This window comes from Eleutherodactylus coqui, chromosome 6 (assembly GCF_035609145.1).
Source record: "Eleutherodactylus coqui strain aEleCoq1 chromosome 6, aEleCoq1.hap1, whole genome shotgun sequence".
Taxonomy (NCBI): Eukaryota; Metazoa; Chordata; class Amphibia; order Anura; family Eleutherodactylidae; genus Eleutherodactylus; species Eleutherodactylus coqui.
In genome coordinates this window covers 17,880,157-17,896,087 of record NC_089842.1, presented here as the reverse complement: position 1 = coordinate 17,896,087, position 15,931 = coordinate 17,880,157, and the positions used below count along the sequence as shown (strand labels likewise).

Here is a 15,931-nt window from a genome sequence, read left to right as displayed (position 1 = left end):
CTACTATAATACTGTCCCCTATGTACAAGAATATAACTACTATAATACTGCCCCCTATGTACAAGAATATAACTACTATAATACTGTCCCCTATGTACAAGAATATAACTACTGTAACACTGCCCCCCTATGTACAAGAATATAACTACTATAATACTGTCCCCTATGTACAAGAATATAACTAATATAATACTGCTCCTATGCACAAGAATATAACTACTATAATACTGCCCCCTATGTACAAGAATATAACTACTATAATACTGCCTCCTATGTACAAGAATATAACTACTTTAATACTGCTCCTTATGTACAAGAAAATAACTCCTATAATACTACCCCCTGTGTACAAGAATATAACTACTATAATACTGCCCACTATGTACAAAAATATAACTACTATAATAGTGCCCCCTATGTACAAGAATATAACTACTATAATTCTGCTTCTATGTACAAGAATATAACTACTATAATACTGCCCCCTCTGTACAAGAATATAACTACTATAATACTGCCTCCTATGTACAAGAATATAACTACTATAATACTGCCTCCTATGTACAAGAATATAACTACTATAATACTGCCCCCTATGTACAAGAATATAACTACTATAATACTGCCTCCTATGTACAAGAATATAACTACTATAATACTGCTTCTATGTACAGGAATATAACTACTACAATACTGCCCCCTATGCACAAGAATATAACTACTACAATACTGCCCCCTATGTACAAGAATATAACTACTATAATACTGCTTCTATGTACAAGAATATAACTACTATAATACTGCTCCTATGTACAAGAATATAACTACTATAATACTGCTTCCCCTATGTACAGGAATATAGCTACTATAATACTGCCTCCTATGTACAAGAATATAACTACTATAATACTGCCCCTATATACAAGAATATAACTACTATAATACTGCTCCTATGTACAACAATATAACTACTATAATACTGCCCCCTATGTACAAGAATATAACTACTATAATACTGCCCCCTATGTACAAGAATATAACTACTATAATACTGCTCCTATGTACAAGAATATAAGTACTATAATACTGCCCCCTATGTACAAGAATATAACTACTATAATACTGCCCCCTATGTACAAAAATATAACTACTATAATACTGCCCCCTATGTACAAGAATATAACTACTATAATACTGCCCCCTATGTACAAAAATATAACTACTATAATACTGCCCCCTATGTACAAGAATATAACTACTATAATACTGCCTCCTATGTACAAGAATATAACTACTATAATACTGCCTCCTATGTACAAGAATATAACTACTACAATACTGCCCCCATATACAAGAATATAACTACTATAATACTGCTCCTATGTACAGGAATATAACTACTACAATACTGCCCCTTATGTACAAGAATATAACTACTATAATACTGCTTCTATGTACAGGAATATAACTACTACAATACTGCCCCCTATGCACAAGAATATAACTACTACAATACTGCCCCCTATGTACAAGAATATAACTACTATAATACTGCTTCTATGTACAGGAATATATCTACTATAATACTGCCCCCTATGTACAAGAATATAACTACTGTAATACTGCGCTCTGTGTACAAGAATATAACTGCTATAATACTGCCCCCTATGTACAAGAATATAACTACTATAATACTGTCCCCTATGTACAAGAATATAACTACTGTAATACTGCCCCCTATGTACAAGAATATAACTACTATAATACTGTCCCCTATATACAAGAATATAACTACTATAATACTGCCCCTTGTGTACAAGAATATAACTACTATAATACTGTCCCCTATGTACAAGAATATAACTACTATAATACTGCCCCCTATGTACAAGAATATAACTACTATAATACTGTCCCCTATGTACAAGAATATAACTACTGTAACACTGCCCCCCTATGTACAAGAATATAACTACTATAATACTGTCCCCTATGTACAAGAATATAACTAATATAATACTGCTCCTATGCACAAGAATATAACTACTATAATACTGCCCCCTATGTACAAGAATATAACTACTATAATACTGCCTCCTATGTACAAGAATATAACTACTTTAATACTGCTCCTTATGTACAAGAATATAACTACTATAATACTGCCCCCTATGTACAAAAATATAACTACTATAATACTGCCCCCTATGTACAAGAATATAACTACTATAATACTGCCCCCTATGTACAAAAATATAACTACTATAATACTGCCCCCTATGTACAAGAATATAACTACTATAATACTGCCTCCTATGTACAAGAATATAACTACTATAATACTGCCTCCTATGTACAAGAATATAACTACTACAATACTGCCCCCATATACAAGAATATAACTACTATAATACTGCTCCTATGTACAGGAATATAACTACTACAATACTGCCCCTTATGTACAAGAATATAACTACTATAATACTGCTTCTATGTACAGGAATATAACTACTACAATACTGCCCCCTATGCACAAGAATATAACTACTACAATACTGCCCCCTATGTACAAGAATATAACTACTATAATACTGCTTCTATGTACAGGAATATATCTACTATAATACTGCCCCCTATGTACAAGAATATAACTACTGTAATACTGCGCTCTGTGTACAAGAATATAACTGCTATAATACTGCCCCCTATGTACAAGAATATAACTACTATAATACTGTCCCCTATGTACAAGAATATAACTACTGTAATACTGCCCCCTATGTACAAGAATATAACTACTATAATACTGTCCCCTATATACAAGAATATAACTACTATAATACTGCCCCTTGTGTACAAGAATATAACTACTATAATACTGTCCCCTATGTACAAGAATATAACTACTATAATACTGCCCCCTATGTACAAGAATATAACTACTATAATACTGTCCCCTATGTACAAGAATATAACTACTGTAACACTGCCCCCCTATGTACAAGAATATAACTACTATAATACTGTCCCCTATGTACAAGAATATAACTAATATAATACTGCTCCTATGCACAAGAATATAACTACTATAATACTGCCCCCTATGTACAAGAATATAACTACTATAATACTGCCTCCTATGTACAAGAATATAACTACTTTAATACTGCTCCTTATGTACAAGAAAATAACTCCTATAATACTACCCCCTGTGTACAAGATTATAACTACTATAATACTGCCCACTATGTACAAAAATATAACTACTATAATAGTGCCCCCTATGTACAAGAATATAACTACTATAATTCTGCTTCTATGTACAAGAATATAACTACTATAATACTGCCCCCTCTGTACAAGAATATAACTACTATAATACTGCCTCCTATGTACAAGAATATAACTACTATAATACTGCCTCCTATGTACAAGAATATAACTACTATAATACTGCCCCCTATGTACAAGAATATAACTACTATAATACTGCCTCCTATGTACAAGAATATAACTACTATAATACTGCTCCTATGTACAAGAATATAACTACTATAATACTGCCTCCTATGTACAAGAATATAACTACTATAATACTGCCTCCTATGTACAAGAATATAACTAATATAATACTGCCCCCAATGTACAAGAATATAAATACTATAATACAACCCCTATGTACTGTGGGGTGCTGAGGGGCGTAGTGGTGGATGGTCGCTACGTCGCCCCTAGGTACCGGTACTATGCATAAAGGGACTGGAGGAAGGTCATGTCTCGCTCTCAGACATAAGAAACCAGGCGCATAATGTGGTCTCCAGTTGCTGGAGATCTGCTCTTTAAAAAATATCCGGCCCTGTTTTTTTTGGAATGGATGGCAGGTTGGTAGTGGGGCTCTCCATTCCACCTCCTCCACTCCAGGGTGTGGGCAAGCCCAATCAGCACAGGTGCTGAGGCTGAGCCAGTGCTAGTGTACACATAAATAGAAGGTGCACGGACACAGGGGGGCTAAGATGGCTGCTGGGACCAGGCAGCCTGTGTGACCAGCTGACATAGAAGCCCCGCTGTGCGCCGCACCTGCTAATGCTAAGTGCGACCTGATTAGGCCGGGACGGCCTGATCGCTGGATCGTGGACTATTATTTGTTCGCCTGATCGCTGGATCGTGGACTATTATTTGTTTGCCTGAAACTAACTGATTGCTGGATTGTGGACTATTATTTGTTTGCCTGAAACTAAGGCTGGACTTTTTATGTTACTGTTATAAAAATAAATGCAGGACACGCCTGCTTTGGACTGCATCCGCTGGTGTTCCGTCTATGAATATCGCTAAACCCGCACGCTACCGAGCTAATGTCCCACAGTACAAGAATATAACTACTATAATATTGCCCCCTATGTACAAGAATATAACTAAAATAATACTGCCCCCTATGTTTAAGAATATGACTACTATAATACTGCTCCCTATGTACAAGAATATAACTACTATAATACTGCCCCAAGGTACAAGAATATAACTACTATAATACTGCCCCCTATGTACAAGAATATAACTACTATAATACTGCCCCAAGGTACAAGAATATAACTACTATAATACTGTCCTCTATGTACAAGAATATAACTACTATAATACTGCCCCCTATGTACAAGAATATAACTACTATAATACTGCCCCCTATGTACAAGAATATAACTACTATAATACTGCCCACTATGTACAAGAATATAACTACTATAATACTGCCTCATATGTACAAGAATATAACTGCTATAATACTGCCCCCTATGTATAAGAATATAACTACTATAATACTGCCCCCTATGTACAAGAATATAACTACTATAATACTGCCCCCTGTGTACAAGAATATAACTACTATAATACTGCCCCCTATGTACAAGAATATAACTACTATAATACTACCCCCTGTGTACAAGAATATAACTACTATAATACTGCCCCCTATGTACAAGAATATAACTACTATAATACTGCTCCCTATGTGCAAGAATATAACTACTATAATACTGCCTCCTATGTACAAGAATATAACTACTATAATACTGCTCCCTATGTACAAGAATATAACTACTATAATACTGCCCCCTATGTACAAGAATATAACTACTATAATACTGCCTCCTATGTACAAGAATATAACTACTATAATACTGCCCCCTATGTACAAGAATATAACTACTATAATACTGCCCCCTATGTACAAGAATATAACTACTATAATACTGCCTCCTATGTACAAGAATATAACTACTATAATACTGCCCCCTATGTACAAGAATATAACTACTATAATACTGCTCCTATGTACAAGAATATAACTACTATAATACTGCCCCCTATGTACAAGAATATAACTACTATAATACTGCTCCCTATGTACAAGAATATAACTACTATAATACTGCCCCCTGTGTACAAGAATATAACTACTATAATACTGATTAGAATATGGATGTGAATAATATAGAAGAGTTTGCATATAGGATTGGAGTTGCTCTTTCAGACAAATTCACATACACATAGAAGGTGAGGTGATAAGTAGTCATGAGGTACATACCTTGTCTGCTCCTGGGGTGGCAGCACAATAAGTAGAGACATCGTTATAGCATATTATTAGAGAACAGTAATAATCACATCACATAAAGCACAGGATCCGCTCATTAGCACGGCTTGTGTCCTGCAGTCCTGACTCTGTATGCCCAGCTCCCAGGTCTGCACTCAGTCTTGGACTATTATTGGGGTACCAGTAACTAATATCTGTAATGAAGCTGTGCCAATTATCTCACGTTGTGTTTCCCCGCTCCACAATCGCTTTGATCCATGGTAGAGGTTTATTTTGGGCTTAAGGACAAGAAGTTTTTTGGGGGGATTGTTATTTCCACTTTTAAAACGCCATAACAGTGAGAGCTTGTTTTTTACATGATGGGCTTTAGTTTTTATTGGAAGAATTTAGGGGTACATATGACTTTTTTATTGCATTTATTGCATTTTTGGGGAAGGCAAAACGAACCAAAAAGCATTTTGCTTATTTATGGCGTTTGCCTGTTCAATTTATTGTATGGGTCATTACAGATGCAACGATACCAAACGTTTTGTAAAACTGAAATTGTGGGGTACTTGATCCTGTGATCGCACGATCGCTCTGATAATATACTTAAGTACTTCTGTACTATACTGTATTATAGCAATCACAGGCCATAGCAGACCTGGACGCCATTGACTGACGTCTCGCTGCCATGACAATCCATTAGCCCTCTGCAATTACATGGTAGAGGGACGATGGTGTCACAGAGGGAATGCTCTCCCTCAGTTGCCCTTTTACATGCCGCGATCAACATTGATCGTGGCATACGAGAAGTTAACAGCAGGGAACTGATCCCCTCTATTGCAGTAGAAGCCTTGCTGTCAATCACTGCAGATGGTGCGGGCTCAGTTTCTGGGCTCGCACCATCCTTACGAAATAAGTTTACACACGTTCGCAGGAGCCCCTTTGCGCCCAGGATGTATATTTATGCCCTGGGTGGGAAGGGGTTAAAAAATAATGTCCCACTTTACGATACCCTATGATTGGCTGCTTTAGCCGTGCTTACTCTGATGGCTCCTCGGTGTATTTCTTCAGACTCTCCATCATGGACTCCTCACTCACTTCCATGGTTTCGGGGGGGACACGCAGCAGCCAGGAGACGTGGGAGATCAGTACTCTGCTCCGGGAGTCGTAGTACCCTGCACATACATAGAGACAATTTACAAGCCGCGGCATGGATGGTGTGTTTTATTGCAACTTTTCTATTGGAGGACTCTATGTCGGCAGCATTACATGCAGACCATTTCATGCAGCTCAGCTATGTTAAAATGAATGGAGATGAGCTGCAGTACCACACACAACCTGTAAACAGTGATGGGGCTGTTTGTGAAATAAAGCTATGCTTTTCTAATTCGGAACAAGCCATTAGTGTAGAACTTACCCAGTCTGGGTTGCATATGAAAACTGCAATGGTATCGAACGGTCTATTTTTTTCACATCCCAGTGCATTGTGGGAGCTTGACAGGCAGGTATACGGCCAGTACTTATGCATACGTCATGTCACAGGTTCTCCATCTTCTGCCATACATATGGAGACACTTTTTCTTAGAAGTAATGCTTCCCTATACCTCTGTATATACGATGGAACGTGCCTGGAGGTTTATTTTTCCAGATTCGTACAGAAAGTTTCTAAGGGTGGTCATACATGAGCAGATCATCTGCGGGGGCAATGCAAGCTGACCAGCAATGAGCATAATGGCACTCATTAAAGGGGTTGTAACAAAATTGACTTTTATCACTTATCCATAATATAAGCAATAAAAGTCTGATCGGTGGGAGTCTCACTGCTGGGACCCCTGCCGATCCTGAGAACAGGGGTCCCGTGTCTCTCCTCCTCCCTGCAGTCTCGCTGCACCCCTTGCAGTGAAGAGGAGATTGAAGGGAGCGGCAGTCGCATATGTGTGGTGCTGCTTCATTTATCTTCAATGGGAGAGATAGCCGAGCACTTGTACTCAACTATTTCATCAGACCAACTGAAATGAATGGAGCGGCACCGCACGTCCACCGCTCTATTCAAGCTGATGGAACTGCGAGTAGAAGCAGGAAACATGCAGTGAGGAGAAGACGGGAGTACAGGACCCCTGTTCTTGGTATTGGTGGGGGTCTCAGCGGTGAGACCCCCCCCAATCAGTCTCCTGTGAATAGGGACTAAAAGTCTCTTTTGGTACAACCCCTTTAACCCCTTCCCGCTCCTGGACGTACCTGGTACGTCATGGCAGCCTGGTACTTCCCGCAACATGACGTACCTGGTACGTCCTGGAGATAGCACGGGATCACATGTGATCCCGCGCTATCCCGCAGCGGGAGCCGGCTGTCAGTCACAGCCGGCGTCCCGCTCCAACAGCGGGGGGGCATCGGAGATGCGCCCGCCGCTGTTAACCCCTTCCCTGCCGCGATCTAAGTAGATCGCGGCAGGGAAAGAGTTCACAGAGGGATCGCGATCCCTGTGTGTCTCCGGCCGGAACTCGCGATGTTATCGCGAGAGCCCGGCCTGTCACCATGGCAACAGGAGTCCTGTATTGCCTGTGCCTATAATCGCTGTACAAGCGATAAGGCATGGCAGAGCAGTAGCTCTGCCATGCCTTATGACAGCGATCATAGGCACAGTGATGTAAGTCCCTCAGAGGGACTCAAATAGTATAAAAAAAAGAAAAGAAAAGTGTAAAAAAAAGAAAAATGTAAAAAAAAAAAATGTAAAAAAACCCCTTTTTTTATGATTTTTCTAATATTAGCATAAAAAAAGGGAAAAAAAACTAAAACCCCACATATTGGGTATTGACGCGTCCGTAACGACGTGTACAAAAAGTTGAACACGCTTTTTATTTTGTACGACAAAAAGCGTTAAAAAAAACGCTAAAAAACAGAGGCAAAATGCTAATTTTTAGCATTTTGCCTCACAAAAAATGCAATAAAAGTGATCAAAAAAGCCGTACATTTCCCAAAATGGTACCAATAAAAACTACAGCTCGTCTCGCAAAAAATAAGCCCTTAAAGAGCTCCGTACATAGAAAAATAAAAAAGTTACAGGACTTTGAATGCAGCTATAGAAAAAAAAAAAAGATTTCCAAAAAAAGGGGGTTTTATTGCAAAAAAGTGTAAAAACCTAAAAAAAATATAACAATTTTGGTATCGTTGTTACCGTACCGACCCGCAGAAAAATTTTAGTGTGTCATTTATGCTGCATGATTAACGCTGTAAAAAAAAAAAAAAAAAATCTATGGCAGAATTGATGCGTTTTCTCTCCCTGTTATCACTAAAAAAAAAAAAAAAATTTACGATATTGTCTATATACCCAAAAGTGGCACCGATAAAAACTACAGATCGCCACGCAAAAAACAAGCCCTTACACGGCCGCGTCCACGGAAAAATGAAAAAGTTATGGCTTTTGAAAAATGGAGATGGAAAAATACCAAAAAATCGCTTGGTCCTCAACGCCAAAATAGGCCATGTCATTAAGGGGTTAAATAAGTTTTCCTGCTAAAGGCATTTATTCTTCATCCACAGGATAGCTAATAAATGTCTGATCATCGGGGTCTAGAGGTTAGGATCCTCAGGAACAGCGCCACTGAATGCTCCATGTGAATGCAGCGGCAGTGCGTATGCCCACCACTCCAATCACTTCTATAGGATAGAGGGAGATTGATGCACTTGGCTATCTCCCATTGTGCCACAGGCGTGAAGAGTGCAGCGCTCATGCTGGTGTATTGACACTCCATTCACAAGGGGGGGGGGGGGGGGGGGGGTTCAGGGTGCTTTGTTCTCGTGCTTGCCTAGGGTCCCAACCTCCGGACCCCCAGTGATCAGAAATGTATCACCTGTCCTATGGATAGGGGATAAAACTGGATTTCTTTGTTACTTACTGTAAAATCCATTTCTCATCAGGTTCACTGGGGGAAACAGAAGACCTTGGGTATAGCTGCTACCACTAGGAGGTGACACTAAACGCAAAAGAGTTAGTCTCGCCTACCAGTACTGAGCTAAATCAGTTTGTAGGCAGAAGGAGAGAACAAAAAAAGAACATAAAGTCAATCAACACAGACCATAAAAAAGAAACACAGGTAAAAACCAGGTGAGATTGAGGAATCTTCTGGAGAAAACTAGCAAGGATCAAACAACTGGGTGGGGTCTGTGCCCCCCAACGAACGTGACGAGAAATGGATTTTACAGTAAGTAACAAAAAGAATCCAGTTTTTGCGTCTCTGTCATTGAGGGACACGACAAGACCGTGGGATGTCCCAGAGCAGCACCCAAGGGAAAAGGAAAAGTGCAGTCAGCCTATTGATCCCTGTGGGAGCGTGCAAGCGACTGAGGATGCAGAGGAGTACAATCTGTAAGACTTAGATAAAGATAGCCCTATCATTAGGAAGGCCGAAGATCCATCTAATTGGCAATAAGGTGTCTGCCAATGCAGTGGGATGCTTACCCTTTACTAGGCCTGCTCTGCTGAGATAAGATATGGACAGTGTACTACAAGATGCATGTAGTTTAGGCTGGAAGAGAAGAAAGGACGGACTATCCTGTGTTGGCGGGGTCTTAGAAAAGTATCCAGGACCCGATTGAGGTCCCAAGAAAGGTAGAGTAGCAGACAGAAGGTACAGAATAACCCCTGCTTAGCGAGGATATTTGATCACTGTGGGAGCTGAAGGAAGAGACAGAACTCGACCCTCAAAAGGCTAAGGAACAGCCAGGAAAAGTAAAAAAGAGCAAAGATAGTGACTTCTTTGTTTGATATCGATAAAAGAGGAATTAAGAAAGTGACTTACCACCCTGACTTTCTCAAGGAAAGCAGGACCCATTTCTGGGCCGCTCTGATCTTGACTGAAGATGTTGGCCCTCCAGCTGTTGGATCTCGGATGGAGAAGGCAAGGAAAATTGTAACGGCAGACTTAATCCACCCTACTATGCGAGTGGGCTGTCTCTGATATCTGTAGCATTTTTGTTTTTTCGGTTGCTTAGGTAGTCAGCATTGTGCAAATAACTCAGTATAGAGAGAACAAAGAGTTAAGGACCACTGACACTGAAAGATGATCGTTCAAAAATTGCTCAAACGACAGTCTGAGTGAAAGTTTTGAGCAATCTTTGCATAACTCTTAAGTAGCTAATTAGCTACTTAAGAGTTAATGCAGGTGAAGCGGGATACTGCCACGATAGCTCCGAGAACAAAGCAGCTGTTTTGTATATGCAAACAGCTGCATCGTTCTCGGAGCTTTCAGCTGGTGTCCTGCTGAGAACTGCCCGCGAGATACCAGCTGAAACATTGCCATCAGCACCTCCCGCTGAGAAAATCAGCATGCAGCGCTAATAAGAGTCATCGGTGATTTCTAGCTTGCTAGAAATCACTGATGAACGAATAGTGCACGATGGCTGCACGTTTAGATGCAACGGTTATCGCCTAAAAGATGGCTTTTGAGCGATAATCGTTGTGTCTAAATGGACCTTAAGTCTGGTGTGTGAGGGACAGAAGGATGGCCTGAAATTCTAGGATGTTTACTGCTGGGAAGGATTCTTGTGGGATCTGTACCTGAACGTTAAGAGAGAATGCCCAGAATCCTCTTGGAGACAAAAGTAGTCCCACTGGACGGCAAACAGCACCGAAGAATCAAGAGGCCCAAGATGCTCAAGCCTCTGTTTCACCAAACTGGTATGGCTCCCAGAAGGGAAGAGAAGGCTCATCCGCATGGAGTAGACCGTATGGGCTTGCCTGCTGTATTTTTTTTTTCTTTTAAATTACATCAAAGAACACGTCTTGCCCAGAGAAAGAAATGAAAATGAACATATCTTAATGTGTGCTAAAAGCACAAAGTCATGAATGACCATTAAAGAGTAAGGCCCAATGACGGATCTGATTTGTAGAATCCGCGCAGGCCACTAGTGCGGAAGATCCGCAAATCAAGCTGCCAATAGGGAAGCATGGGTGTTCGCACATGAATTAAAGCATGCAGATTCCATTGAAGTTAATGGAAGCCGTCTGAACTGTAATTGAATTGCAGACGAGCCGCGGATTCTGCGAAAGAACAGGGGTTTTATAAAAAAAAAACACTGCGCATGTGCGGCGGCGTGCTGGCCATCGCTTCCGCACACATCCACAGCGAAGAAAATAGAAGACCCATACAGCCACGCAGAAGACCCAGACGAGTAAGCACTGTCCTCGGCCGCGGGCAGGGTGGGATGTCCACCCGTGGACATGAGGCCTAAAACATCTAAAGCTTAGATATTGAGACCTAGATAAGACGGAAAACACCTAATAGTCAGGATTAAAATCTGCCTATTTACTCACGGCAGAAGGTAGAAACAGCTCTTTGACTTTGCATGACTGTCCACCATGACACTGCTGAAGTCGCTGAAGTCACATTCACATCTGTGGCGGAGACTCCATTCAGAGACCCCAGTGCAGCTCCAGCATGAAAAGCCAGATGGAAAATACCCTGTATGCAGGACCCTCAATCTTGCAAAACTTCAGCTGGGGGACAGAAGACGAAGGGACCCCATCAAAGTCAATGGGAACTGTGCAGCGGCGTTCGATTCCATCATGCAACAGGTGTGACTGGCCAGGGAATCCTGATCTCCCATAACGGAGCAGGAATACCGAATTCCCTGATGCAGATGTGAACACCGCGCTATAAGGGATTACAGAGAAATGGATGCTTTAATGGCACAGAGGATAGTAATGGGCAATAGTGCCCCCATGGGAGGGGGCGCAGTAGGTAACTGATGGGGTAGACTGTTTAGCATTGCTAGGTGTACTGTAAAATAAGACAGGGCAAACATACGTATCTACGGAAGGGCGATTAAGGATCTGTCGTTGGCGTTACCAGACGGATCACCTAGAGAACGTCATCCTAAAGGATATGACCAGGAACTGTGCTTGGACTAGTATCCAGGACTTTCTCGCACGCTGAGCTGTTCAAAGTGGAGATGCATATCGAAATGCTGCCTGTACGCAATGTATTGCCTATGGACAGCGTATCATACTCAGCATGCTGTGATTTATTCCTCTTGCGTACAGATACGCAGTATCCACACACCGGTGTGCATGGAAGAATGAAAGTCCATTGACTTTCATTGCCTCCATTCACCGGGTATTATGCGTGCGAACAACATGGTGATACAGGGCGAAAACAGAACCCTTAGTGTAGAGAGAATATAAGATGATTAATGCCAGCAATGACTGCGTATCACACCAGTTGGCAATGGATTTGCAATCACCCGGCTCCACCTCTGGAAGGAAGCAAAAAAGCTGATGCCCACAGGTACTGTGTTATGCTAGGAGCCTAGACAATTACCCCCGGAAGGAAGGGGTTAACAAAGCGAGAAAAAACAGAAACCTGATTGCAGTACAATAACTTCCTCTTAGAAAATAGCTGCATGATGCGCGCCTAACCATGTGATCAGGTTCGATACGGCTGACTGATATTTACGGTCCCTGAGAAACCGTGTTGGATGCAGACTGCCAGAATCCAGCGACCCTCCGGCTGAAAGGGAACAAAAGCAGCAAACTTTAATTCTTCGGTGACCTGGTAACCTTACCGCCTGACGCTCCCAAACTGCGTCATTGTGCCAGATAGAATCTAGTACTAACGCAGAAGATCCTCATGTAGAAAATGTATTTTGGATGGCTGACGCTTACAGATGCCACTTAACCATGTCAGATACGGCAGCTTGCAGCAATACAATTACTGCGTGATGAGAGGCGGAATGTGGTGCTTGTAGGCAATATGTGATTGTTCTCAGCAAGAGAAACGACGTAATCTTGTAGATATGATACCTTTTAATGGCTAACAAAAATACATGATGTAATAATAGCGAGCTTTCGTACCAACGCAGGGTACTTCTTCCGGCTTAAATGGATTGGATCTGAAGAGGCATGCATATTTATACACACTTATAACATACATACTTATGACAAGGCACAGATATGGATGTGATTGGTTCGCACTTAAAAGGAGTTCTGCAAAACAGAAAACAAACTTTTTTTGTCTAGGCACTGATAGCGGAGTGAAAGTTTTATGGTCTCTAAATTACTGTTGGAGGTGGGGGAAAAGGTCAACAGGCTTGAATTGTTATAAGAGATACACAAACATTTTTAGCTAAATACTGATAAGGGAGTGAAAGTTTATGGTCCCTGAATTACTGTTGATGGGGGTCTTATCTGTGCAATCAAGTCTCACACTTCCCATTCACGCATAAATCCTGGGGAATAATTTAACCCAGTATTCAGCGTGTCAAAGGTTGTTATCAATTTATATTCCCAAATTCTTCTGTGATAACAACCTTTGACACGCTGAATACTGGGTTAAATTATTCCCCAGGATTTATGCGTGAATGGGAAGTGTGAGACTTGATTGCACAGATAAGACCCCCATCAACAGTAATTCAGGGACCATAAACTTTCACTCCCTTATCAGTATTTAGCTAAAAATGTTTGTGTATCTCTTATAACAATTCAAGCCTGTTGACCTTTTCCCCCCCTCCAACAGTAATTTAGAGACCATAAAACTTTCACTCCGCTATCAGTGCCTAGACAAAAAAAGTTTGTTTTCTGGTTTGCAGAATTCCTTTTAAGTGCGAACCAATCACATCCATATCTGTGCCTTGTCATAAGTATGTATGTTATAAGTGTGTATAAATATGCATGCCTCTTCAGATCCAATCCATTTAAGCCGGAAGAAGTACCCTGCGTTGGTACGAAAGCTCGCTATTATTACATCATGTATTTTTGTTAGCCATTAAAAGGTATCATATCTACAAGATTACGTCGTTTCTCTTGCTGAGAACAATCACATTTTGCTCTACTGGCTAACACGGTACCAGATCTTTGTTTTCATTGTAGGCAATATGTAACCATGTCGGATACAGACTCTAATAGGAACATGGTTATTCCTCGATGCAAATGTTTGTGCCTCCTTAGGAGGGAGGAAGGAGGCAGTCTTAGGGTACGTTCAGATGAGCAACAGAGAGTCGCGGCAGAGACTTGTATCGCACTTCACACGGACACCCCATCTGTGCGCTGAGCGCTATGTGGGTGACCGCATATGTGTAAATTCTATTCTCGTGTGAGTCTCGCACAGAAATACAACAGACTGCGAGTTTTCCATTCCACAGTATCACGTCGAGAAAAAAAATCGGCCATGTAAATACAAATAATGGGTTCTATTTCCGTACGCATTTTGTGCGTCTTGCAACGCACAATTTTCTCGCCCGTGTGAATATACCGCTACATTTGCGCTCACTGCATAATACATAGAGGCTGCCTACCCACTACAGTTTTTTTTCACTGCGAAATTCACAGCGTTTTTTTTCTGCAGGGGTCTATGGGACTTGTAATGTTAAAATCGCAGTTTCACGGTAAATTGCGATTTTGCGCAATTGTGATTTTAACATTACAAGTCCCATAGACCCCTGCAGAAAAAAACCCACTGCGAATGTCGCAGTGAAAAAAAACTGCAGTGGGCAGTCACCCTAAGTATAGTAGCAGAAACATCAATACTCCTATACAGAAAGGGCATAAAAGGTAATGTGACGAGAGTCTAGTCACAATGCCACTCACTGTATAATCATCTCTGAGACAATCTAGCAATGATGTTCATACTGTTACTGCTCCAATGGAAGGGGTAACGAGGCGGCTGCTGCTGTAATAACTGCATGGGCTTATCAGTCACAAATACCATTATCACTGATATGGAAGGGAAATGAGTGAGGATGCGCTTTATGACCAGTAGTCAGATACAGGGACTAGCAGAATATGCTAAACCTCATCTGGAGGAGGGAATTGAGGGGAAACTGATTAAACACTAGGAAGGATAGCTAACACTAGAGAAGAGAGGTCCAGAAAAGCTTGCACAGTGGGCGGCGACTAACAGAAAGGTATTTAACAAGGAGAAATGCAAAGTCCTACATCTGGGCAAGAAAAATGGAGAAAAAAAATCACAAACAGAATGTGTTCGCCCTCCCCACTTTGGGACTAGCAGGAAAGTTAAATCTTCCCTGACTCCCACCTACAGGGCAAAAAAAAGCAAAAATAAATTAAAATGACAAAAGCAGAAAAGACCTCCAGAGCAGGAAAACTGCAGGAGAGGTATAGATGGCAGGGGGAATAATTCTTCTGCGCTTAGTGTCTGCCACCTAGTGGTAGCAGGTATAAATAAATAAATCTTGTTATTTGTATAGCACCAACTTATTCTGCAGCACCTTCAGGCAATTTATTTATTACCCCCCAGCAAGCTGGGTTCGCATTTTACCTACCTTGGAAAGATGGAAGGCTGAGTCAACCTTGAGCCGGCTACCTAAACTATGCGGGATGGAACTCACAACCTTGAGGTCATG

At 41.0% G+C, this 15,931-nt stretch overlaps 1 protein-coding gene across 2 annotated transcripts in view; it reads right to left on the bottom strand.

Annotated features, from left to right (window-relative positions):
- Positions 1 to 15,931, bottom strand: part of TMCO4 (transmembrane and coiled-coil domains 4) — a 69,302-nt gene that overhangs the window by 35,466 nt on the left and 17,905 nt on the right. For both annotated transcript variants that reach the window (XM_066606374.1, XM_066606373.1), the window contains exon 5: positions 6,615 to 6,747. In XM_066606374.1, the coding sequence (XP_066462471.1) occupies positions 6,615 to 6,747 (133 nt within the window). The remainder of the gene's footprint in view (positions 1 to 6,614; positions 6,748 to 15,931) is intronic.